General features: G+C 47.6%; 9 protein-coding genes across 9 annotated transcripts; 3 read left to right on the top strand and 6 right to left on the bottom strand.

The window, feature by feature from the left end:
* Window positions 1–811: 811 nt before the first annotated feature.
* Window positions 812–1,686, bottom strand: EDB91DRAFT_1246754 (uncharacterized protein; the record flags this gene model as incomplete). Its single annotated transcript, XM_041322702.1, has 5 exons — window positions 812–1,071; window positions 1,135–1,157; window positions 1,207–1,458; window positions 1,510–1,533; window positions 1,598–1,686. 5 exons carry the CDS (start codon window positions 1,684–1,686, stop codon window positions 812–814), a joined length of 648 nt encoding a protein of 215 aa, XP_041178987.1.
* Window positions 1,687–1,820: 134 nt separating this feature from the next.
* EDB91DRAFT_196525 (uncharacterized protein) lies at window positions 1,821–2,580 on the top strand. The gene is made up of 5 exons (XM_041326393.1): window positions 1,821–1,866; window positions 1,914–2,025; window positions 2,082–2,105; window positions 2,168–2,455; window positions 2,512–2,580. The coding sequence occupies exons 2-4, from the start codon at window positions 1,985–1,987 to the stop codon at window positions 2,430–2,432; spliced, it is 330 nt and encodes a 109-aa protein (XP_041178986.1). The 5' UTR covers window positions 1,821–1,866; window positions 1,914–1,984; the 3' UTR covers window positions 2,433–2,455; window positions 2,512–2,580.
* Window positions 2,581–3,767: 1,187 nt separating this feature from the next.
* Window positions 3,768–5,102, bottom strand: EDB91DRAFT_1050547 (uncharacterized protein; the record flags this gene model as incomplete). The annotated part of the gene is made up of 6 exons (XM_041313540.1): window positions 3,768–3,903; window positions 3,959–4,041; window positions 4,101–4,475; window positions 4,528–4,615; window positions 4,671–4,777; window positions 4,830–5,102. The coding sequence occupies 6 exons, from the start codon at window positions 5,100–5,102 to the stop codon at window positions 3,768–3,770; spliced, it is 1,062 nt and encodes a 353-aa protein (XP_041178985.1).
* Window positions 5,103–9,659: 4,557 nt separating this feature from the next.
* On the top strand, window positions 9,660–10,835 carry EDB91DRAFT_1123635 (uncharacterized protein). Its single transcript, XM_041318323.1, has 2 exons — window positions 9,660–9,961; window positions 10,074–10,835. The coding sequence occupies exons 1-2, from the start codon at window positions 9,848–9,850 to the stop codon at window positions 10,674–10,676; spliced, it is 717 nt and encodes a 238-aa protein (XP_041178984.1). The 5' UTR covers window positions 9,660–9,847; the 3' UTR covers window positions 10,677–10,835.
* EDB91DRAFT_1272864 (reductase AKOR2) lies at window positions 10,780–12,681 on the bottom strand. The gene is made up of 9 exons (XM_041324605.1): window positions 12,196–12,681; window positions 11,949–12,138; window positions 11,814–11,889; window positions 11,716–11,752; window positions 11,511–11,655; window positions 11,409–11,462; window positions 11,270–11,352; window positions 11,062–11,216; window positions 10,780–11,011 (listed from the first exon to the last, which is right to left on the bottom strand). Exons 1-9 carry the CDS (start codon window positions 12,254–12,256, stop codon window positions 10,883–10,885), a joined length of 930 nt encoding a protein of 309 aa, XP_041178983.1. The 5' UTR covers window positions 12,257–12,681; the 3' UTR covers window positions 10,780–10,882.
* EDB91DRAFT_196272 (NADP-dependent oxidoreductase domain-containing protein) lies at window positions 12,417–14,214 on the bottom strand. Its single transcript, XM_041326392.1, has 10 exons — window positions 13,998–14,214; window positions 13,810–13,920; window positions 13,673–13,751; window positions 13,529–13,604; window positions 13,443–13,479; window positions 13,238–13,382; window positions 13,113–13,166; window positions 12,958–13,040; window positions 12,737–12,891; window positions 12,417–12,685 (listed from the first exon to the last, which is right to left on the bottom strand). The coding sequence occupies exons 1-10, from the start codon at window positions 14,041–14,043 to the stop codon at window positions 12,524–12,526; spliced, it is 948 nt and encodes a 315-aa protein (XP_041178982.1). The 5' UTR covers window positions 14,044–14,214; the 3' UTR covers window positions 12,417–12,523.
* Window positions 14,215–14,218: 4 nt separating this feature from the next.
* EDB91DRAFT_1123609 (APC amino acid permease) lies at window positions 14,219–16,872 on the bottom strand. The gene is made up of 15 exons (XM_041318322.1): window positions 16,708–16,872; window positions 16,596–16,658; window positions 16,002–16,544; window positions 15,940–15,945; window positions 15,862–15,887; window positions 15,780–15,808; window positions 15,700–15,723; window positions 15,587–15,650; window positions 15,494–15,533; window positions 15,391–15,435; window positions 15,249–15,336; window positions 15,010–15,199; window positions 14,744–14,956; window positions 14,667–14,684; window positions 14,219–14,611 (listed from the first exon to the last, which is right to left on the bottom strand). Exons 1-15 carry the CDS (start codon window positions 16,819–16,821, stop codon window positions 14,464–14,466), a joined length of 1,611 nt encoding a protein of 536 aa, XP_041178981.1. The 5' UTR covers window positions 16,822–16,872; the 3' UTR covers window positions 14,219–14,463.
* Window positions 16,873–17,676: 804 nt separating this feature from the next.
* Window positions 17,677–18,671, top strand: EDB91DRAFT_196104 (membrane-associated proteins in eicosanoid and glutathione metabolism). Its single transcript, XM_041326391.1, has 6 exons — window positions 17,677–17,874; window positions 17,931–18,037; window positions 18,090–18,152; window positions 18,210–18,255; window positions 18,315–18,426; window positions 18,483–18,671. The coding sequence occupies exons 1-6, from the start codon at window positions 17,852–17,854 to the stop codon at window positions 18,570–18,572; spliced, it is 441 nt and encodes a 146-aa protein (XP_041178980.1). The 5' UTR covers window positions 17,677–17,851; the 3' UTR covers window positions 18,573–18,671.
* A 958-nt stretch (window positions 18,672–19,629) lies between these two features.
* Window positions 19,630–20,945, bottom strand: EDB91DRAFT_1050675 (membrane bound O-acyl transferase family-domain-containing protein; the record flags this gene model as incomplete). The annotated part of the gene is made up of 4 exons (XM_041313546.1): window positions 19,630–20,046; window positions 20,114–20,141; window positions 20,196–20,530; window positions 20,586–20,945. The coding sequence occupies 4 exons, from the start codon at window positions 20,943–20,945 to the stop codon at window positions 19,630–19,632; spliced, it is 1,140 nt and encodes a 379-aa protein (XP_041178979.1).
* Between the last annotated feature and the right edge of the window lie 1,218 nt (window positions 20,946–22,163).

Genomic DNA, 22,163 nt, shown 5'->3' with positions numbered 1-22,163 from the left:
ACTTCAAGCAATCAAGCACGGATATTACGCCTAAAATGTAAGAATATCCAAAATAAATACTTAGTGCGAGCTGTGACACAGCCTGGCATATACGATATACAACGGCCATGAATCTCCAACATTTGGAACGACTTGACCTTCATCTCCATCAATGTATTTTCATCCGAACAGGACAGTTGGTTAATAATTAAATTTACTTCCCCTTTACTTGCTGATACTCCAAAAGAACAGTGTGCGCCGCCAGTGAAGACGAATCACATTCATTGGCGATGCTAGTTTCGGAAGCCTTGAAGCATAATGCGCACTGACTGTTGTAAAATGGCATTCTCGATGCCATAGACTCTAGAAACAAAACCAAATGCTCAAGCTGCGGCCAAGATATTAGGTATCTAACGAGTTCGTTTATAAGTTCATCTCAAACAGATCTCGGGACAATGCACGGCGAATCTGAGGAACCTCACGTGCATCTGGGATGATTCACGTCCAGCTAGGAGTTGCTTAGTAGACAGAGAAAATTGCTCCGAGTTCTATCCACTCCGTGCTCTGAAATTTACCCGTCCTTTGGATACTAATTCTGACCCATCAAAGCCTCTCGTGGTTGTTCAGATCTGAGCGCTCAGATGCGAGGAGGTGAATAATATTGTCTCATCTCGATTACAAAGGTGTACTTATTGACGGCCGTGTTGATCTGTGCAGTATATCAAAGGCATTTCTGTTGGAACATTCAACTTCACGCATTGATTTGCTGGGAGACAGTGACTGACCACTATGCCACTATGCCACCCTGGCCACTTCCTGTACAATAACCACTTCATTGTGCCGTGGTGTCATCTTCCTTATATTCACCTGGAGTAACCTCATCCGATTCAGGCTGACTGTCATTGTTGCCCAAGGTAATGTTCTCGCCCTTGTTCGTTGGTAGCCTTCCTGCGTAGGCAATGTGGATTAACCAAGCAGCTGCACCGAGGAGCACAAGACCAGCCACAAACTGGTACGCGCTGAACTCGGGTGCTTTCCATGAGCGGAAGACAATACTCGATCCGTTGTAGGTATTAAGTGCGCCCACGGCAGCTGGGATCATAAGAACGTCAGCAGACGCTCCTTCGGTTTAGCAAATTAACATGCACAACTCACCAAAACTGTAAGTCGCAACAGAACTAGTTAGTCTGATAGCCATCAAATTATCCAATGCAGCACTCCACATACAATATTCTTCTCGCCCTGCCTATTTTTCCGTCGCTTGGATTCATGCTTGCTTGCATTTTCAAACTCCAGTCAGAGATGTTGCTTCCGGCTTGCTTCGGTGCTACCAGTCGAAGAATGCACCAATAGCACCCAACAAAGAACACGACTACGAAAAAAATCGACCTTGCCCCGAGAGTGTAGAAAGCAACATAGCCAGCATATGGCTTCAATGTTGGAACAGTCGAGCCAAGATGGATGAAGACGACCGCAATGCTGGCTCGCAATGTTCAGATCATCATAGTTAACAAGGAATTAACAATTTACCAGAGACCATTGATGATATGAGCGCTGTCAAGTAGTAGTGGTCAGGCTTGATACAACCCCAATTTCTTTCTACGATCTGAGAGCTTACATGACATAGAGACCAATGCCGACGACTCTCAATGCTTTCTTGACTGTCAACTGCTCAGTCACCGGAGGAGGCTCGTCCAAGTTTAACATGGTACTGTTCAACGGTACTGGTGAAGGTGAAAACCGATGCTAGGATCAGTACAAAGTGATATTTTTATAATTCGCACAGGAGATACAAGCCGCCCAGTGGTCAAACGTTCAGACAGCGGCATGCTGCCGGATGTCAATGCTATTTTAGCCATCTACGCTACGGAACCCACGATGTCATATGTCAGGCACGACACGGAATTGTGAACCAGACTGAGATACCATTCCAGTGGCTGCAGTGCCTCGTCTTGTCTGACATAAAACAAGCATCCGTGTCCCCTCGTTGCATTTCACGCTCAAGATGCCCGTCGTACATCCAGTTGCCGCTACCATACTCCACCTGTATGTCACCTACACTCTATGAGCTCTAGACATGTGCTAAATTTTGATGCATGCAGCCTCCGCACCGCGGCAACGCTTTGGTCAGTATCATCCATGGGGACTGGTTTGCAGGCAGCTCCTGACTATCGCAAACTTGCTGCAGCATGGGAATCATTTTCCTGTACCTCGCTCATCGCGAGCCCGAAATTAAGTTCTACGCATTCTATGCTGGAACATACGCAATCGTGATGGGCGCTCTTGGGCTGCTTGGTTCGGGAAGCGTTTATCGCAAGGCTCTTGCGAAGAAAAACGAGGCAACGAAACCCCAATCAAGCACGGAAACTGCGATCGAAACCACTCAGACGGAGGGCGTTTGGGAAGATGAGAAGCTTCAAGGAGCTTCGGTATCTGCAGACTTGTTGGTCTGATTGATGTGTCAAACCTTTTGCAGGTAACAAGCGGATAGATATTCTATACATTATAGTGCAAGACTCAAATTTCTACAAGATATCCTGCCCGTAGCTCCGAAGTTCTCTTGCTTCGTAAATCAATAGTTCTTCAAGGTATTGAGGTTGTCTAGCCGAACTTCAAACCTGAAAGACGTTGCACGTCTAAATAGAAAGGACTCTGTGAGTCCCCCAATCGAGTGTATGAGACTATATTGGATATGTACCTAAATAGAAAGGACTCTGAGTCTTATACTACATCAGTAAGGAATGTGGGTATCGTAGAAAATTACTTACCCCCAGTCAAGTGTATGAGGCTGGGGAAAAGACGGAAACGAGTGAAGCGAATATATCGTATATTGAATTACTATATATGGTAATAACTCCGCTGGCGTAGTGAACAAGTGTCCAAGTCAAACGAAAAGAAAGAGATACACTACGTTGTCGGGTTGTTTTCCAACAAAACCCAGATTTCAGAAGAACAGTTACTGAGATCCGTACACATGGCTGATAAATAGGAATTCAGATGGACCAGCCATCAAAGAGAGCACATGGGCGGGCTTGCTCCGAGTCATATCGACTGATTGAGATCCAATTTCCATAGCAGCCGGCTGAGGTGGTACAGAATTCGAATTATAAGTAATTACCACTGAACGGATGATTATGGACATCATACATACTAGACACATCGGCTGACGTGGATGCAATTGTTGGAATCCGAACCGTCCGAAGAGTCCGAGACGTCCAATGGAGAGACGACTCGGGGATAGACGAGAATACGAGCTTAACCAAAAGGAGTACGAGCGCGCTACGTCTTGACGTCGGCTCGATTCCACTATGTCTCATTTCTAAGCTACGATATATTTTTTCGTCTCTATCCTACGTACTATGAACTACGAGTCCCGCATGTACGCATCTCAGTCTTTTGTACGAGACTGAGATATGAGTAGCATTATCTTATTCCCGCCGAACGTTTTACTTACAACTCGCAGTTGTTTTCATTACTAGCCCGTTCTCCTCGCGTGCGCTCGCCTTCGTTCATAAGCAATCTAGAAATATCGTCGAGCAAGGAAGATGGTCATCCATCACTCAAAGGTCGAGTCGCATTTAATAGCACTCTCGTACGGCCTGAGAGAGTGCCTCAATAACATTCAAGCTTAGTGTAGGTCATGTATGTAAGGACAGCTTAGGACACGACACAATAGTAATAATGTCTATCTGGAAAAAGAGGATATGGAAATGTTCAAAATCAATAGTTCTGTCCGCGATTCATAGGATTCGGATTCAATGCCTCGAAGGTCGAGAACTCGATTTCCCCTAACAAGTTGGATGATAACCACTGGAGGCGGCATAGGAGAGATAATCCGCAAGGTTGGCATACGGAATAGCGAGTGTATCGCAGAACCCAGTCCATGCGCTGATGATACCCCAGAACTCGATGACATAGTCTACGCTAAAAAACCGACATTATATCAGAGTCGTGTTCTCTGGAAATCGAGATGACTCACGAGGTAGGATAAGGCCCATCATTGTTGGTTTTCGCGGCCGTCTCTGCGCCAAAAGGTCCACCGTAAAACATCCATGTGCCTGTCTATTGATATGAAAAGTTGTCAACGTGAAGTGAGCATTGCAGCCCAGAGAACAACACACCAAACCAGAGTAGTATGCATCAATTGCGTTCTGTTGAGTCATCAATGCTGCACCACCCGTCATATTATAGAACACTGCTTCGGAAAGCCTCTCCTCTTGGATAGACGTAGGGATTGGGGACACATAGGAGGGATATTCATTCAGCAGCAGGACATCAGTGTTGCTCCAGGCATAGCAGAAACTCGCGAGAACGCAATATTCATTTTGGAAGAGGCCCTGGGTTACCCAAAACTGACATTGGGAAACCATTTCGGCGCATGAACCATTGTCCGTTAGCGGTTGAGGGACACATGGAATAATTGACGCTGCTATAGTAGAGTTGCACGACATGACAGCGGGGCACACTCCAGGGACAGATGAATACTCAAGCCAGTCCTATAATTTATGTAAGGAGGGATGTCACGATCTAGGAGCAAGGAGTACACACAGCAAGATTTTCGTAAGGAATGTTTTCAGTGTCGCAGAAACCGGTCCAGGCAGCGATAGTCACCCATTGATCAATGATGAAAGAGACACTACAAAAATTATCGTTGAGAATTCAAACCCCAGTTATATAGTAGGAAGACTTACTCATCAGGGTAGGTGCCGCCGGGAGTAACGGAAATCTCGTTATAATATGCATCGATGTAGTTTTGTTGTGTCATGTACGAATTCCCATTGGACATGGCGGAGAAAGCCTGTGATGCTACTAGATCAGGAAAGGCCACCAAGAATAGAACTGATTCAAACATATTCAGTCAGTCGGGGTTGGGTCGCAGGCGCTTGGTTTTCAACGAGGACTTGCGCAGGATTTGCAACGCCATCCAAACATGCAGTTAGGAGGAAACATGACGTGTAGTTGTAAAAGTTGTTGACATCAACCGTGGTTGCGTTACAGCTGTTTCGGAGCGAGAGGCAAGAGATGGAAGACGGGCCATCATTCTGCCTTGCAACGAGTGACGGAGGAAGGGAAGTAGCAAGGCCTATGAGACCAAGGTAAAGGACAGACACTAGTGCGTTCATCTGAGAACTAGGCAGAGAAACCAAGAGTAAGGACAGCTGTCGAAACCACAGAGATGCCAGACAAACGGGCGAACCTCAAGATACTTATAAGTAAGAGATGGGGCGAATTGTTACTACCACACATATGCACATGTTTCCGTGCCTGAAGCGGATTGTTGAACCCGTACAGCCCCGCGCTCAGAAAGCCATCATGAGTGAATGCGGGGTCACTGGACGGTCGCTGTAGAGATTCCACCACGACGGTCACGTAACCCGCCTCTGACGTGGTTGCAGCCTGCAGGACCATGCCATCCAACGTCGCGATACCAACACCCAGCTGCCTATAAAATTCAGAAATTTGAACACTCTGTGATCAAGTCTATGATGAACTTTGTAGCTCTTGAGGCATATCTGGTCCAATCTAGGGGTCGTATAGAACATTGAATGGCTGTGTTCCAGTGCTCGGAGGTCAAACACGATCAGAATAGGTCAGGACTCAATATTACCTGTCATGACGTATATGGGAGTGGACGCTCTCGAGGGACATCGATGCGATCAAGGGCATCCTTTCAACAAGTTTGCATGGGAAAAAATATATGCATCAAGCAGAAGTCCGCATGCCATAGATCTCGTGGAGAGTTTTAGCCCCAGGTGGAATATATGGTTTCATACGGCTTCATCACTGGCAGATGGAGAGTCGTATTACATTATTAGCACCACGTAGCTCTCGAAAATATGTAACAATCAACAAACCTATTCTGTTTGAGCAAGCAACTTGCAATTTGTCTGCAAGTCAAATTCATGAGTGAGTATGATGGACTTTTAGTAAATCAAAGGTCTTAGCTCTACTCCTCTCTACTTTGAAATCAGCTGAGTCTCATACTGCGAAAGTACTTAAATACTATTTGCGTGGCTCACCAGCTACTTTATCACCATGAGGGTATCATGCCAAGGGTATGCCACATATACGTACGTACGCAGTTGCTCTCGATTTGGTTCCTACGTGGAACATTCGACAACTTGAACATCAGGAAACCCACTGCCGAGCGAAGTGACCGTGAAATTTTGTCCAAATTGCAGACGTAAACTGGTCCTTGGACCACGCATCCTCGACTCCCGCGGGAAACAACATCCACTTAATATTTCATCCTTCCGGTCATACTTGGCCACATCAAACGTCACCTCTTTATGCTCCAGGCTCGAAAACCGCTCTTGAATTTTTGCATCCCATGGATTTGCAAACAGGTTTGCCCATTATATCGATTGCAGCTGCGGCTCTAATCCAATCGAGCTCTGATGCGGACCACATCCGCCAACCTCAGTAAAGTGCCTCTAGAGTTTACTATGCAGGTGATGTGGCTCGAGCTAATGATGAACGCTATCTGCTTTTGGACGTTTTCGTGGCGCATCTGAATAAGCAGCCCGCAAAGTCCAGTTTCATCACCTTTCCAATGGCCTCCATTTTTCCTCTGTCCAAGTTCCATCTACCAATTATGCGGCTTGCATCCGACCTTTGACAACGAACCTACATCACTTACTTCTAAGGTCAGCTCTTCGGCTGCAATGGAGTAGGTTTCATCCTTAACATGTGCTCAGTTTTTGTAGACAGCTGTCCCCGACATAAACGAAGCCGAGCTTCATCAAACGCGATAAGCAGGATCCGAACCCTTGTGTCTGTACCATTCCATGAGCATCCATGAGATGTTGAGTGCTTGTGTGAGTAACGACACCGGTCATGTCATGTTCCGAAGGTACTTCTCCCTTCCGGCACCGTGTTGTTAGCGGACCCCTGGACGATAGCACTTTGCGAGCGCTCGAGAAGATTGCGTCACAGGGTAGCACAGGATTGGCACTCCCTTCCGGCACCTTGGTATGAGCGGCCCCCTGAATGGGGACACATCCCGAGGCGCTTAGGTAGACCTCAATTCAGATCAACGTTAAGATTCCTCTAGCTCCACTTTCTTAATCTCGCTCCTTTTTTCTCATGTCACTCCCTACCCCTCCCGTGCGAATTAGCCAGCTCCGACGCGATTCGCTCGCGCTACTTTTCTTCAGACACCGGGATATCCCAGTACAGTCTTACGACAGCAGCTTGATCGTAAGATTGCCAACTAGTGCGAGTAGAGTGGTTCTGCCCGTGTATCAGCAGTTACGACCACGAGGAAAAGGCACGTGTGTTGCAATTCCATTGTCTTCATCTTATCTCACGTCAATTTGACACATGCCCGCATTGCTAACAGATGCAAACGGGAAGCTTCTGTAAAGCTTCTGTAACTCTGCATCAGATCAGCATTTCCTGTGGATAAGACACGGTCCTCCAATGGTGGCATTTTCAATCACTGGAGGATCGGTTCTTCCCCTTCTAAATGATGAGCCTTGTTTCTGTGTTCCTTGGCGCATCGTAGATTCATGGTCGGTACGGATTCCGGCAAGCATCTAAGCATCTTTTGGTACCATGATAGACTATGATTACCTTGACATCGAGCCGCTCTTGAATTCGCAATTGCGCTATGTAGCGCGCTAATGTTTCAGCCACACACCGCATGTGGAAAACTGGTGGGCAACCTGGAGTACTCAGTGCCATACATGGCTACGCACCTCGGTGTTCCTGATACACAATATAAACGGACATCTTGATGCACCCATTCGTCAAACACGGATCAAAGTTCCCTGGGATTTGGCTCGAGGTCGCGCTCTTGAGTGCATGATCTGAGGTCTACTTCTTTGGCATGTAAGGTGAAATTGCGATAGGGCATCCTTCGCCGAGGCCGGAAAGGCGGTCACAATGAGATAGATCTAGTCAACCGCAACCACCTGGACAGTACTGTCTTATCTTAGCTGTAGATCAGGGAGTACAGCAAGGAAAGTAAAATGTGAACTTCTTCGAGTGACTGTCAGTGAATCAAAATACTGGCGCCTCGATGCACATTGCACGCAGGCCTGGTACTGGCTGGTAGTACTAATGACCTGAGATTAATATTCTGGAAAATAATGCGAGCCGTGACGTGGGAGGTCATCCGCCAACCCCATGGGCATCTAAAAGAAGCGCTAGAAGAGTGCCCAGTTCTAGAAGTGAATGGACGGCTAAATGTGTGCGACTTGTGTCCCACTGAGCATGTCTTAGTCGTCGCATATAAAATAACATACATGGTGGACATATCGCGGGAGGTAATGCCGTGTAGACCACTCGTTCTCGAAGAATGTCCTACGTACTGTGATCGTATGAGGGGATTGTTGGTGCCAGCAAAGGTCTGCCTAAATCATTCGAGATTCCTGCTCAAATGTGCACTCGCGGAGCAGGCATGTTCTTTAGAAGTGTCGGAAGTATTGGCAATCACCATGCAAGTGCTTGACTGCGGTTGATCAGACGGATCCAAGGGACCGCCGGGACGACAAGATTAAGGCTCCGCATCCCTACCCCTGTGATCAAATTCCAAGTCATGATATATCGTTCTCCACAGGCAAAAATGGCTCATGACGGGGCATGTTGATCCAGGATGATCACTTCCAAACACCAGGAAAATGACCCATCACACTCTTGAAGCTGTCAATATTCTCATAAGTTAACAGTTGTCACGCTAGCTTGTTTGAGGTGCAAATATGTCAAGTTTCAGAAGCACGCACCTCGAATAGGACTGAGTGTCCAAAGCCACATTCGGCGACGAATCACTTAGTACTACATATGCCTATGATATGAGAAGGTCGATGCTGTTATACATACGGCATTCAAACTTGCCTTCTTCATGTGCTGATGAGCCAGGGGTAAAGTAACTCTTCAAGCCCTTTACGAGCTTTCTTGGACTTATGGCAGGCGAGAATAATTGTGTTTCTGTTACGGAAGACCGTATCATTGCCGGCGGGGTATGAGAAAGCCCAAATTAGCTTCGAAGAGGAGAACAGAGGAGAAAAGGCGGCAAGTGGCCAAGGAACTGAGAAATTTGGTTAAGTGGCGGCCAAACAGCGATAAGGCGGAGAATAAGAACACCTGTCAATAGAGCTTAGGACGATTAGTAACTGTTGTTATTGTTGGGAGACCAAAGTCAATCGAAACCTTACCGAGCCTTACCGGGAGTAACACATGTGTTGAAGTAGAGGTAGAACGATGCGGAGGGCTCAGTGTATTCAGATATGATTCTGCGTGAGATCTTCGATGGTGACTCGAGAGTCGAGGGCCGGTTAGCATAAATGCGTTGCGAATAACAATTAATGTAAAGCTCATATCCGAAGGTTAGGTTAGATGGCATAGCCGAAAAGCAGGCACTTGGCGACCCGCGTTCTCATACACGTTTGAGGGCTGATTCCATCGAGTCGGACAACAGCATGCGGTGACCGGTGACCCTGACTAATGAGTCCACCATCAGGTTACGTTCAGGGCGTAGCAGGAAGATATGACGACGATAAAGGCGCCATTGTCAAGAAATCGAACGTTCAGAGATCGTATCGAAAATGACAAACCTTGGGCTCATCTACTTAAAGACGAGCTAAAGATAGTGTAAGTATCACTCGCGGAGTTGGCAGAAGTCACGTAATACTTACCCGGATCAAATTACATAATTAATCAAAAGCGGGACAAAAAAAGAAAAACAAAGCTTGACCAAATCCACACCAAATACATACCACAACCTTCGTCCAGCCGTGCTCCTCTTTAAAAGTCCCAATCTTCCACCATGTGGATCTCTTGCTAACATCCTGTTGGCGACCTTTGCTCGTCGGTCGACCCATTGTCGAGCTCTTGTTTGACTTTTGTATTACTTGTCTATAGCGACATGCATCATACCCATTCATCCTCGTCCTCCCAGCCTCGTCCTATTCTCAAGCATCATCATCAAACAACTCCGAACTACAGTCGTGTCATCGGGTCTCCAGAACGCCTTCATGCTGTACACTTCCCCCCGTCTCCAACTTTTGACTCGAACCTATTCTGCCTACCCCCCTTCTACATATGATCGCTCTCCCATTGTTGTGTCACCTAATACATGCGCTCTACCTGAGCGTGGGTGTCCTGGACGTACTTATACCCTGGACGGGGAGCGTCCAGTGAGCTCGTCATCTCCCTCAAAACGATCACAGCATGGCATTCATCTCCACCCCCGTGCCGTGTTCAACCATCAATCGCCGGTTTCGCCCCCCAAACCGGGTGGCGTTGATGACCGCACTCCTTGGCGCAGCTCCCCAACACAGCCTCCTTTGATTCCCGACCTGTCTTCGGAGTCGGACGAGAGTGATGGCTCCCCACTAGATTCATATAACGCTTCTTTAAAACCTGCTCCATCGATACCATGGCCCCGTACTCTTGGAGAGCCCAATGTCTACCTAATGACACCCTCATACGATCATTACGGCTATCCTAATAATAGCCCCAATGTTCACCCAACTCTGCCATTCCTCCCGTACCCTCCTCCTAACGACACGCATAAAGTCCGCCGTCAGAGACAGAGGGACCGGTCACGGGAGCGTGAGCGCGAGCGAGGAAGCAAATATGCCCTGGATGATGGAGCACACGACAAACCCAGTCACAGTCCCTTTGCGCTATGTGGAGGCTTTTCAACCTCCGCTCTTGACGGACCGGAGGACAGTTGTTTGGGAGGATTTTGATGATGAAGGATTATAGAATGAGGTGTTTATGTGGAGGTGTATAACGACATTACGACTTCAGAGATTCCCATACCGCCTGTTACCCGTATTAATGGCGTTTAGATTTCCCCTGTTGTACTGTGTACTCAACCATTCGAATGGTTCAGCATTGATATCTATTGCAGGAGTCGTGGGGAGTGATATAACAGTAGGTTTGCTGCTCTCGATCACATCCAACCCAGCATTTCCATAGACCACCCCGCTACGTTTCCGGACTCGTCGGGCTTATTGCATATGCGCTGATTTCTTTCAAGCCCATTGATGATCTGCACATCCGCTTCTGATAGGTTGAAGATCTGTGGAAATTAACGCCACCATCTCAAATAGTAGATGCTGTACCACTTGCCTGGCAGTTCTCCTTCTGTCGTGCAGGGTCCGCGCTCTTTGGAACAACAACCACGCCTCTACTCACGTGCCATGAAAGTATTACTTGTGTAGGTGTAGCGCCGTAGTGACCGGCTATCTCAGCCACCGTCGGATCTTCTCGTACGGTCGCATAACCTAGATAGCAGAAGTCAGACTAGGACGCTTGCTTGAAGGATCCTTCAATGGACCTGTCGGAGCATATGCCGTTACAACGATTCCTTTCTCTTTGCAATAAGCTAACAGCTCATTCTGTGCCAGATAAGGGTGCATCCTGATGTCATGAGTAAGTTCCTTCTCCCGGATAGGTCGTATATGCGCAGTGCTCACTCGACTTGAAGCATGGCCGGTGTTACTTTAGCAGTCTTGAATAGTTCTTCCATCCTGTGACATCATTCAGAGAGCAGCAGCCATCCAGACGAAGGTGCGTACGTCTTGATGGAGAAATTGCTGAGTCCAATCGCTTTGACCTTCCCACTGGCCAGGACCTTCTCCATCTCAGCCCAGGTATCATTGAAGTTGCCTGTTTCATCTAGTTTAATCTGACCATCAGGGTTTCGTGGCCTAGAATCATTTTCTGCACGCGCACATGCGCCACTCGGTAAAAATGACTTCTTATGAACCAAGCGTTTCTTACCATCATATGCGACGCTATGAGGCCAGTGTATCAAGTACTGCCGCGGTACCATGATCAGAAGGCACGATCAAGTAGCAAATGAACCACAGTTCACGTACAAGGTCAAAATAGTCCAGCCCCGTGTTCTTCAAGCTCTGATCGATAGACCACTGTACCCGTTTCGTGTGGTTCCAGCTAATAGAAGCCAGAACGTCCGAACACGTTGAAGGGAGACTTGATGGGAACAGACTTACGGAAGCTTCGTGGTAACGAAGAGTTCTTCACGGGGAATACCAGAGGCCTTGATCGCATCTCCAACAGGTTTCTCTGTTCCGTAAATCCATGCTGTGTCAATGTGTCTGTAACCTGCTTGCAGGGCGGTGAGGATCCAGGGAGCCGCTTTAGCCTGTTCAACAGGATCTCTGCTAGCAAATACTCCAAGACCTATATTTTCATGAGTGCCTGCGTGCTAAGGCTGCCCGCGACAAGTGCTAGGCTTACCCACAATGGGAACCTTGGCCCCTGTGTTCAAGGTCAGTGTGTTCGTTAGCCATTCAGACATGTCGGGGTGAATAGTAGACCTCCACGCTGGATTGGCTTCACAAATCGTCAGAGTCGTGAGATGTTCACAAAGTTACACAGTGATAGTACTCAAACGGCCCGGCACCACTATCACAAGACAGCCTGGGATTTCCCCGCGGGGGGCTACTCACCAGAAGATGATAACACAATGACACTTACAGCAAGTGGGGACAAATGACAGACGTTTATCAGCTCAAATGAAACCTAGTCAATTCCAGTTCCAGCGTGATTCCATTGGAATCCACCTCTAAAGTTTTGCTTCTGCCTGAGGTGTCCTTTCTTCTTGCCATCCCAGGCGATCGAAAGTCCACCCAAACACCTTTCCCTGCTTATCAGGCTTTATACAAAGCCTTCTATTCTTGTCCAACGCATCAATCCGTCTTGCGTCCCCTTCATGTAGTTTAATCACCTATAATGCACTATCAAGGAGAGAAGCTGGGAACCCCATCTCTAAACTTACCTTCAAGTTCTCTTCTTGCCTACTGGCGTTCTCACTCTTTGTAACGAGGCCCGTCCCTCGTCTGATGTGCCACGACAGCACTATCTGGGTTGGAGTGACGTTATACTTTTTCGCGAGCGCCACAACAGTCGGATCTTCGCGGACAACCGCATAACCTGCACATTGTAATAATCAATGACCCCATTCTCATTGATTAATGCAACGTGGATTCTTCTACTCACCGGTGGCAGCGTAGGCGACAACTGCTATGCCATTTTCCTTGCACCATTGCAGAAGCTCATTCTGTGCCAGATATGGATGTAATCTGTGTCATGGTGTCAGCTTGATGACCAACCGCAGCTGCTCAGCTTTTGTACCGTAAACACGCATCACTTACTCAATTTGCAAGACAGCCGGCATAACTTTGGCCGTCTTTAGAAGCTGTTCCAACCTGCCATACAAAAGCAGCCCTCACAGTCAGTCATTCGAATACAGGATGGCAGGGTCAGAATTCATTCCTACGTTTTTATCGAGAAGTTGCTGACGCCGATTGATCTGACTTTACCACTGGCAAGAACTTTTTCCATTTCCTTCCAGGTATCATTAAAGTCACACGTTTCATCAAGCATCAAAGATCCATCCGCGTTCAAGGGAGCAGGATGATCATCTATGGACAGCCATCAACATCGATAGCTCAGTTGAAATCATGGTAGTTTTACAAACTCACTTTCGTAAACCACAACTTGAGGCCAGTGAATGAGATACTGTATCGAGTCACACAGCTATCCAGGGGAAACTAAGAGACCGACTTACCAGGTCGAAGTAATCGAGTCCAGCGCGTTTCAGGCTTTCGTCGAGAGACTCACGTACGCGTCTAGTGTGATGCCAACTGTCAAATCGATGGAAACCGCAGTTAACTCCAGTTCACCACGAGTACCAGATATCAAAGTAGCTTACGGAAGCTTTGTAGTAATGAAGAGGTCCTTCCGGGGTATACCAGATAGCTTAACGGCCTCACCAACAGCGCCCTCGGTACCTACATTGCCGAAAGGATTGTAAGTAGCTTAGGTCGAAAGATACCTTTTCAAACGTACCATACAATGCTGCTGTGTCGATATGCCTGTACCCGGCCTCGAGCGCAGTTAACAGCCAAGAAGACGCTTTTGCACGCTCTTTGGGGTGAGTCCCTACCCATGATCCGAGTGCTAAAATGAAGCCACGGAGCATTAGTTTTCATCTTTTTTGAAATCATATCATGTTAATGCGTCCATAGTACACGCACCGATACATGGCATACTTGCCCCGCTTTTCAACTGCAGCGACTTCATCGGATCAAAATTGCTTCAAGTAATTTGAAGGTGAATCGAGCGTGTTGTTGCAGGTACAAGGGTGGTCGCCCAATTGTCATCCGCGCCACGGCGTAACGGGGATGACCAACGCGTGAATCTGATCACCGCTCACCACGGCACATTACTTATTATACTAGAGATGCCCGACGCTTACGTGAAGTGAAAACTGACCTGCATTGCACCTGCGTGGCAATGCATGCCGCTACCACATTCAAATTTCTGCAACGTTATTCGGATGTAGTTTCGGAGTGGGAAAGTATGTAACATATTCAAATGCAAGCACGTATCAGACGCGCTGCGGTATAATACCACGACTAACGGCTGCGGCGATGAAGGTGCGCATAAGTATCCAAACTTTGAGTACTCTTCCGCCCAATGGAATAGAAAGAGGGAAAAAAACTACGCAGAGTCCAAAGATATGCGCACTGGATCTTTCTCCTTTTCACTGATGGACGGCGCGTCGGGCCGAACCTCGTTCACCAAACCGAGCCGAGCTTTTGCTTCGGCATCAAGGTTGGACGTAGGTCCGTGATAATGTCGATGCGCGCTGGGTGATCGTGGTTTGATGACAATGTTGAATATTAGCGAATTTAACAACTCACCTGATGATGTACCAAATCCTAGTCATTATGCGACGCTCAGTTACTCCAAACTTGGAACAGAAGTAATTCGTACTCACCCACTAAGAACAACAACACCGATGGCAATCACGGCTGCATAATTCATATTATCCTTTGTAACGGGGAACACGGTGGGCAGCGAGAAAATGATGCAGACAAAGAGAGTCCAGCTTATGCAAGCAATATTTGCTGCCCAACCTAGGAGCCCTGGTCCCATGTAAAACGGTCCTGGGCGGAAATCTACTTCCGGGTGATTTGCGTAGAGGCGACGCCTGCAAGTGTGCCCTCGATCAGTCAAGCGATAAGAACGACAAAACCCTCTCACAAGAATATTGGAATAATGTAACTCAGATCGAGTGCAATGGCGGTCAGCGCAAATATTGCATTCGCGGCAATCGGGGAGGCTAGATCGAGTAAACCTGGAAGAATGGACAGGATAGTAGTAAACCAGATAGCACGCAGTGGAGTTCTCGTGGAACCCGCAATATGACCAAAGTATCCGTTATCGGGAAGACCTGAGGATCTAGTTAGGATACGAGATATTTACTAGACTCTGTTGCTTGCCATGATCACGGCTGAAGGCGTAGACTGTACGAGAGCATGCTTGTAGCGCCGTTTGGGAAACAAAAAAAGCTGTAAGGCAAACAAAGCTCTTATCACAAAGTCAGTCCGATCTTGTGCATATGAAGCAGAACAAGATAACTACCCAAAGGAAGAGCGCTGCCGGTGTGCCCATACGCATAACCATAATCTACGGTGTAGTGAGCTCTTCGCTTACACTCGAAGATAATCCATAGCTTGTGCCATACCTGCAAGAACGCGGATCCAGATATTCCTGGGAGATTTTCTCTAATAGTATCTATAAGAAGTGGCGGGGATAAATAACATGTGGAGTAACTCACATTGGTCCCGAACACAGCATGAGGACGATATTCAATAGCCACCCCAATATCCCGGTCCCGATGACTGAATTTTTGTTTGATAATATCACGAATTATCGAAGAGCAAAGCTTACCAGCAATAAATATCGCAGCGGGCGCTGCAGGGAAGGATATGAGAATCTCATAACATGAGCTTTGCAATGATCCAACGTACCTGCGTACGCAGCACGACGAACTTCTTCGCTAAGATCAAAGATGAGTTAATTGGGTACTAAACGTTCAGGAAGAGTACATACGAAATGTGAGCCGTCGCATCGTAATCCTGTCACGTCATTCAAATCCATATCAACTTTTGTAAGCCGTCTGAATCTTACCGTCATCTACTCATCTTTTGAGATAAGTCAACGCTATGAAGGAAGATCATCCTGTCACGTACCGTCCATTGGACACTCAACAACCCCAGCAAAAAAGCGATCCCATTATTCCAACCCCCTGTTTGATTCACAATTCCTTGACTTCCAAACACGTAGTTCGCTGCATGCATCTCTGAACGAGGTGTTGTCGCTAGCAAAACAATGATGATAACGACAGTTGCACCGAGATTCACGAATACAAAACCTCTCGTAGCAAAGGCCAGGTACCGTGTCGCCACCGAATTCAAGAGTCCATGGACAATGAGAAGTCCGGCGAATAATCCAACCGTCTTTCCTTGTGTCAGTACAAAGGTCGGATTAGATATTGACACTGCAGCCCAAATCATGTTCGCGAGTCCAAACTCCGTCGATGATAGCCCCGCGACCTGACCGAGGATGTTTAACCAGCCAACGATCCAACCTACGACTGCACGATTCGACTTTGGACAGAGTCGAGCTGACGCCGTATACAGCCCACCACATGTAGGAAATGCAGAGACTATCTCCGCGATGCTGGATCCAAGCGTGAAGCACATACATGATCCGATTAACCAGCACCAAGTAACCTGGAATTGAGGTTCTTTCCACGTTGTGAAAAGTATTAAGTTATGACGTACGGAAGCGGGACCTCCAAGTAACAGTGGAGTGTTGAGAGTCGTCGCGATACTGGAGCACAATCCCTATGTTTTCAAGTGAGGTTGGAACAGCCGTGGAAAGGACAGAACACACCATGATGCTGAATGCAAAGCTAATGGTGGCGAGATTCGAGAACTCACGCCGGAAGGAAGGCTTGTACCCAAGTGCCTCCAGGCGGTGGTCATCATCGTCAATCATGCTGGACATTGAAGCGCGTGAACGTGAAAGCCAACAAGGGTACAGAGGAGCCGTAATGTACCTTGCTCGCGGCAGCTGTTGGTTCTAGCCTTGGCAAATATAAGTACCAGTGACCGGCGTAGCCTTGGTCATCCGATAAGGTGAAAAATGATTACCATGTGCATAGGTTAGATATCATATATTATCACCGAGGACAACGGTTGACAGCGCTGATCAACAGCACATCACACCCCCCTGATTTGACATCACAGTCTCCAGAAGTGCTCATTGACCAATGTGTACCTAGACTAAAACAATAGCTCGCTAACGCCAACCCGGGGGGATGGCACATCAGGATGAGGCTTCGGCGCAAGGAGCGAGTGTCGCACTTGAAATGACCGCTTGACTGCCTCCTATAGCGCTGGTAAATTTCAACAGATACGTTACTATGTCTTGAGCAATGAAAAACCGGTGTAAGTAGAAACGGGCCCCAAGATGGTCGAAGCAGCTTCCAAAACATCATAACACACACAAACAAGGAATATGCAGAGTCAAGCTAGTCAAGTTTTCAAGACTATATAATATAGTACATGGACTGGAACTTGGCTCTTCGGACTCCGGTGAAGATACCGTCCTAGGACGTTCAAATTGGAAGATGAGCAGGATCCTAGGTGGTCACTATAAGTGCCAGGATTTGGAGGCACGCTGACCAGCTACTGCGCTCTACTGCGTATGGCTGACTCTGGCAGACCAACCTCGAGTTGCCCTCTGAGTCTGATTGTTACCCGGGAGCGGTGAATGAGCGATTGCTGCGCCGTAACCACGCTGTCATCAAGATCCTGGTAATGGGAGGATAAGTGGCACTGCAGTCGGACCGCAGTGCGAGTCCGTAACGTTCGTTGCTCCCAGCAGCAAGAGCAGCCAACCAGCAGCAGAGTCCAGATAGCAATTTTAAAACGCGACATCAATCTTCATTTGTGAAGACAAATTCAGAGTACATACCGGACTCCATTCAACACAAGTCAAAGCTTCCTCATTAGACCCCCTCACGCGGAAGAGTATGACTCTAGTTCTGCCGGACGGGTGAGCCCAAGCACGTACATCCGAATTTACCATGCACTGATAGTTTGTTTACTCAGTTACCAGTATGTGGCTGGCTCGATGTTATCGGCTGCCTGGGTCATCCTGTGGCAGATCTTACGTGTCTACCCTGCTAGGGATGCAGCTGGTATTCCATATCCTCAACGTTGGCTTTCCGTTAGCCTTTGCGGTTCAGTTGCCTACTCAACTCGGCCCAGTGTATGCGGAGAACGCTCAACTAAAAGATAATCCAGCTGCCCTTCGGTATAACTGCGTCCAGCGTATGTCTTTCAGATCTTCGACACTGACACAGTATTAAATCGATCCCCGGGTTTTAGGTTGCCATCAGAACACTCTCGAAAGCATGCCGTTGATCCTTATTTCGTGAGTCAATCGGCACTCTGGCCCCAGAACTCGCGTGCTCAGTGAACATGCATTTGCAGCACTCTCATAACTGGACTGAAGTATCCTTACATAGCTGCCGCTGCGAGTTTCTTCTGGGTGCTCACTCGTGTCGCTTACACCATTGGGTACTCCTCAGGTGTGCCACAAAAGGCAAGTTACTCTGACAAAATGAAGATGTCAAAGTTTGTTGACATTGATGATAACAGCGTGCGGCAGGTGCTGTTAGTGGTTCTCTTACTTTGATTGGCTTATTGGCAGCTGCTACTGTCACCACCGTGCAAGTCTGTTTTTTCTAGGGGGTGTTGTGCCAGATGAAACACCATAGGAGATAAAACCGCAAATACATAGCATGTCATCCTTGCATATTCGCTGAATCCAAATTGGCTAAAGGGGCATCCTAAGAGATCCTAAGGAAATTACCGAAGCAATGCTTTATTTAATGATACCCAAGATGATGATCACCGGTGTTATTCTCTTTGTGGCCCCAGTGAGTTGTCATCTCATTGAATACGTATGTCTCCGAAATTTCAAAGGACTGTACCACCTTGTGTGACACAGAGTCATCCCAGGCTGTGTTCAGTTTCCTGGTCCCGTCTCCTCGAAAGGGGGGGGGGCATGATTGTGATACTATCGCACGCACCGTCCATCTTCGGGTAACGCGCGCTCGTCTTGTAGTGCTCTATCGTCTGGGGCATACAGCGATATTTTATCCGCCTCTGTAGTATCTCTGAGGTACGTATAATGGTGGTATCAGGACTCGACCATAAATGTACAAAATTGACCAGGACGCATAAAGAAAAAATGGGATCACTTCACTCCCGTGTTCTATCCCAGTAATGCTGACAGTAGTGACCCAGGGCGTCGCAATAAAAATGAACCCACAAATCGCCCACGCATACCCCATCACGCGCGTCCATCCCGTCTCTTCCAATCCCGCACGCCATCCAGCAGATATAACCATATCCTCAAACGTGATGGTGATTTCCTGATAAATGAAGAAAGGGCATAAAATGCTAATGCGGGAGGAGTTGACCACTGCATTACCTCCTAAGTGAGCAATGCTGGAGACGAAAATTAGCGTTCCAGGTCTGAGGGCACATACTTCTGTATAAGTATTGTGTTATAGTATCGCTGAGGTACGTGTTATCATGGCCTATCATGGCACCAGCATGGAAACCGCCGTCGACATTGGACGATAACATACGTAGTAAGATACATCAACAAGTAACGTGGGTATATGAGAACAGAAAATTGACAGATTAAACGCACACAGATATCGTAAGACGTCCAATCGGCGTTGACGCGACGTGTACCGTACGTGAGTAAGCAAGCCCGAGCTTACATAAAACTCGACTATACACCCAAATATTTGACTAGAACATCGCATAAAGAAGGTGGAAAATTGGAGGGGATTGGTTGACCCCCACCTTCCACCCCGGCAACGCCAACAGCAGTGACCCACGGCGTCGCAGTAGCAACGAACCAACAAATCACCCACACATACCCAATTACACGCGTCCACTTCGTCTCTCTCACTCCCGCGCGGCGTGCAGCAGCTATAACCCCATCCTCAAACGTGATGGCCAATGCCTGATAAACGAAGAAAGGGGAGGAAACCCCAATGCGAGAGGTGTTGAGTATTGCGTCACCTCCTAAGTGAGCTATGGCGGAGACGAAAAAGGCGGTGTAAAGTTGAGTGTAGGACGATCCGTTTGTTCCGGATTGGAAGCCGAGGAATGAAGCCATTTTTTGGCCAAAGGGGCTCAGAAACTAATCCGATCGAGCATGCATGAGGTAAGTATACTTAGTCGATAGTCCTCAGCAAAACAATACTCACGCGTCGAAGGAATTGGTGCCAAGTCCGGCTGTTCAACGAACAATATGTCAACGATAGCCCATGTGCAAGGCGAACCACTTACCCCCAGAATCGTCTGATCGTATACGCGTCCCCCCATTTACCAAACAAATCGGGCCAGGAGCTTGGCTCAGACGACGTACAACTCACGACAAGAGCTGATATGAACGAGTGTATAATAACACCGATGCAATAATTGAACACCAAAAATGCGCCGCAGGCAAGAATGCGACGGGTGAGCATCTGAGATGCGAAGGCTGCAGCAGACTGAAACGCCGGGTCGTGCCTTATGTAGAAGTGTGCGAGGTCGAACCACAGGAAGTGCTTAGCTGCATTCATTAAACGCGAAAGGACAAATTCTTTTCTTGACTTTGCGGAGTGTTCAGGGAGGTTTTTCACCTACAAATGAGAATCATCAGGCTTGTGATCGACTGGTGCTTCAGGGTGAACTTACTTGATGATTCCAACCTACTCCTCTGGGTGAACCGCACAACTGCGAAGCCCATATAAACCTCTTGAACCAAGGGAGTTCATATGCTGATTGTGTTTGCTTCTGATGGCGGAAGATGTGAAGGGGTTGGACTAGCAATGTCATATGTATGGCATCCATAGCAAGGCCAGTGATTCCCATGCCGATGAAATAATCAACAAAAATGATATTAGTCCTGGCATGCTGAATGCAAGTCAAGCAGACGAAGAGAATCACAGCGCAAGTTGCAAAATTCCAGGGAGCCCGCGAGTCAAATGTTATACCGATCTGTAGGACGAAGGCGGGGATCTGTGTGTAGATCAGGGGTGCAAGAAGTGGACCCATGGCGGCTTGTAGTCTTACTTCCCTCAGACTCTTGGATTCTTATACTCGAAGCCTGGGAGTGTGGCAAACGCGATCCATGACATGAATGTCACTTTCTATCGTACCTTTCCTTCGCGCTTCTGGTCTGCCAAGCGATCCTGAGCGTGTCGCCTAGTATGTCGTAGACCGATTGACGCAAACGGAGCCGCATTGTACTCATCCTCGAACAGGACAGATGGGACAGATGGGATGGTCGAACAGCGCTCGTCATAGAGATTCATCGACTCCCTTTGAGACACGTGTTCACCGAAACGTTCTGTATTTTCAGTAAAAATGACCATTCCCATCAATGTTATTTAAAGTACTAGTAATTCCGACCTTATGCAAGACATTGCGGTAGAGAGAAGTCTCTCAGAGTCTCTCCTACCGATGTCATTGACGTCATGGATCATGCCTAATGATACTATTATTAGCACTACGACAAAAACGCGAGGCCAAGACTGAACTTTGTGCAGACACGCAAAAAAAAAGTGGAACCAGTTTACCCAGACCAAAAAAGGTGGAACAGGTTTGTTCGACTTTGGCTACATATACTAGCCGGTGTACATGGAGAGTACTTTCTGGTTGAAAATTCGGTTTGCCATAACAGATGCCTTCAGCTCCTACAGTAAGTACCGCAGGCTTCGAACGAGCTCACCTCATAGCACCAACCTGATCTCCAAGAGCATATCCCATCGTTTCATGGGCTTTCCCTGTGCCTGTCCCTTTTGCCTAATCTCTGCAATTAGCCTGTGAGTAAAGCCCTCGCAAAGGGGAACTTCGGAAGGAGGGAATGCCACGAAACATTGATATTGAGATAATATAGACACTTACCATTTCACGTTGCCTGCACATCTCGGAGCACCGTATGAGTAGCTTCATTATGAGCCCCATTCACGCCCTATTGCCCACATGGTGAGTGGCACTATTGGTGTCCCCCTCGTACAAGACCTTTGCCGACTACTGTTGGGCCATGGCAGTGGTAGGGTACGTACACACCGCGGGAGCATACACTCAGCTGACATATGCACAGGAACGTACTACACTGTACGACAGCTTTGAGAAAAAAACTGATGCGGTTGATGGCAAGGTGTATAATACAATCCTGACCGGAGTTTGAAACCTAGTAAGTATATGACTACGACACGATTCATCGCGTCAACAACACTTACTAGTAGTAGTACTGTACTTGGTACTGGT

The sequence above is a fragment of the Suillus paluster genome (assembly GCF_016628075.1).
Source record: "Suillus paluster strain FC165 chromosome Unknown EDB91scaffold_16, whole genome shotgun sequence".
Classification (NCBI taxonomy): domain Eukaryota; kingdom Fungi; phylum Basidiomycota; class Agaricomycetes; order Boletales; family Suillaceae; genus Suillus; species Suillus paluster.
Note: the sequence above shows the minus strand (reverse complement) of the source record. Positions and strands in the feature narration are given on the sequence as shown.

Coding starts and splice junctions, on each gene's coding strand:
- EDB91DRAFT_196525 (XM_041326393.1), top strand. CDS start 1,985: ATGCCCGTCGTACATCCAGTTGCCGCTACCATACTCCACCT. Junction 2,026..2,081: donor GCCGCTACCATACTCCACCT/GTATGTCACCTA, acceptor TGATGCATGCAG/CCTCCGCACCGCGGCAACGC. Junction 2,106..2,167: donor CGCACCGCGGCAACGCTTTG/GTCAGTATCATC, acceptor AACTTGCTGCAG/CATGGGAATCATTTTCCTGT.
- EDB91DRAFT_1123635 (XM_041318323.1), top strand. CDS start 9,848: ATGCATCATACCCATTCATCCTCGTCCTCCCAGCCTCGTCCTATTCTC. Junction 9,962..10,073: donor CTCCAGAACGCCTTCATGCT/GTACACTTCCCC, acceptor GCTCTACCTGAG/CGTGGGTGTCCTGGACGTAC.
- EDB91DRAFT_1272864 (XM_041324605.1), bottom strand. CDS start 12,256: ATGTCTGAATGGCTAACGAACACACTGACCTTGAACACAGGGGCCAAG. Junction 11,890..11,948: donor TTCGTTACCACGAAGCTTCC/GTAAGTCTGTTC, acceptor GGCTTCTATTAG/CTGGAACCACACGAAACGGG. Junction 11,463..11,510: donor AGCAATTTCTCCATCAAGAC/GTACGCACCTTC, acceptor ATGATGTCACAG/GATGGAAGAACTATTCAAGA.
- EDB91DRAFT_196272 (XM_041326392.1), bottom strand. CDS start 14,043: ATGAAGTCGCTGCAGTTGAAAAGCGGGGCAAGTATGCCATGTATCG. Junction 13,167..13,237: donor AGCAACTTCTCGATAAAAAC/GTAGGAATGAAT, acceptor TTTGTATGGCAG/GTTGGAACAGCTTCTAAAGA. Junction 12,892..12,957: donor TGTCGCCTACGCTGCCACCG/GTGAGTAGAAGA, acceptor TACAATGTGCAG/GTTATGCGGTTGTCCGCGAA.
- EDB91DRAFT_1123609 (XM_041318322.1), bottom strand. CDS start 16,821: ATGTCCAGCATGATTGACGATGATGACCACCGCCTGGAGGCACTTGGG. Junction 15,724..15,779: donor TCGTCGTGCTGCGTACGCAG/GTACGTTGGATC, acceptor CCTTCCCTGCAG/CGCCCGCTGCGATATTTATT. Junction 15,534..15,586: donor ATGCTGTGTTCGGGACCAAT/GTGAGTTACTCC, acceptor AGATACTATTAG/AGAAAATCTCCCAGGAATAT.
- EDB91DRAFT_196104 (XM_041326391.1), top strand. CDS start 17,852: ATGACTCTAGTTCTGCCGGACGG. Junction 18,038..18,089: donor TGGTATTCCATATCCTCAAC/GTTGGCTTTCCG, acceptor AACTCGGCCCAG/TGTATGCGGAGAACGCTCAA. Junction 18,153..18,209: donor TCGGTATAACTGCGTCCAGC/GTATGTCTTTCA, acceptor CCCGGGTTTTAG/GTTGCCATCAGAACACTCTC.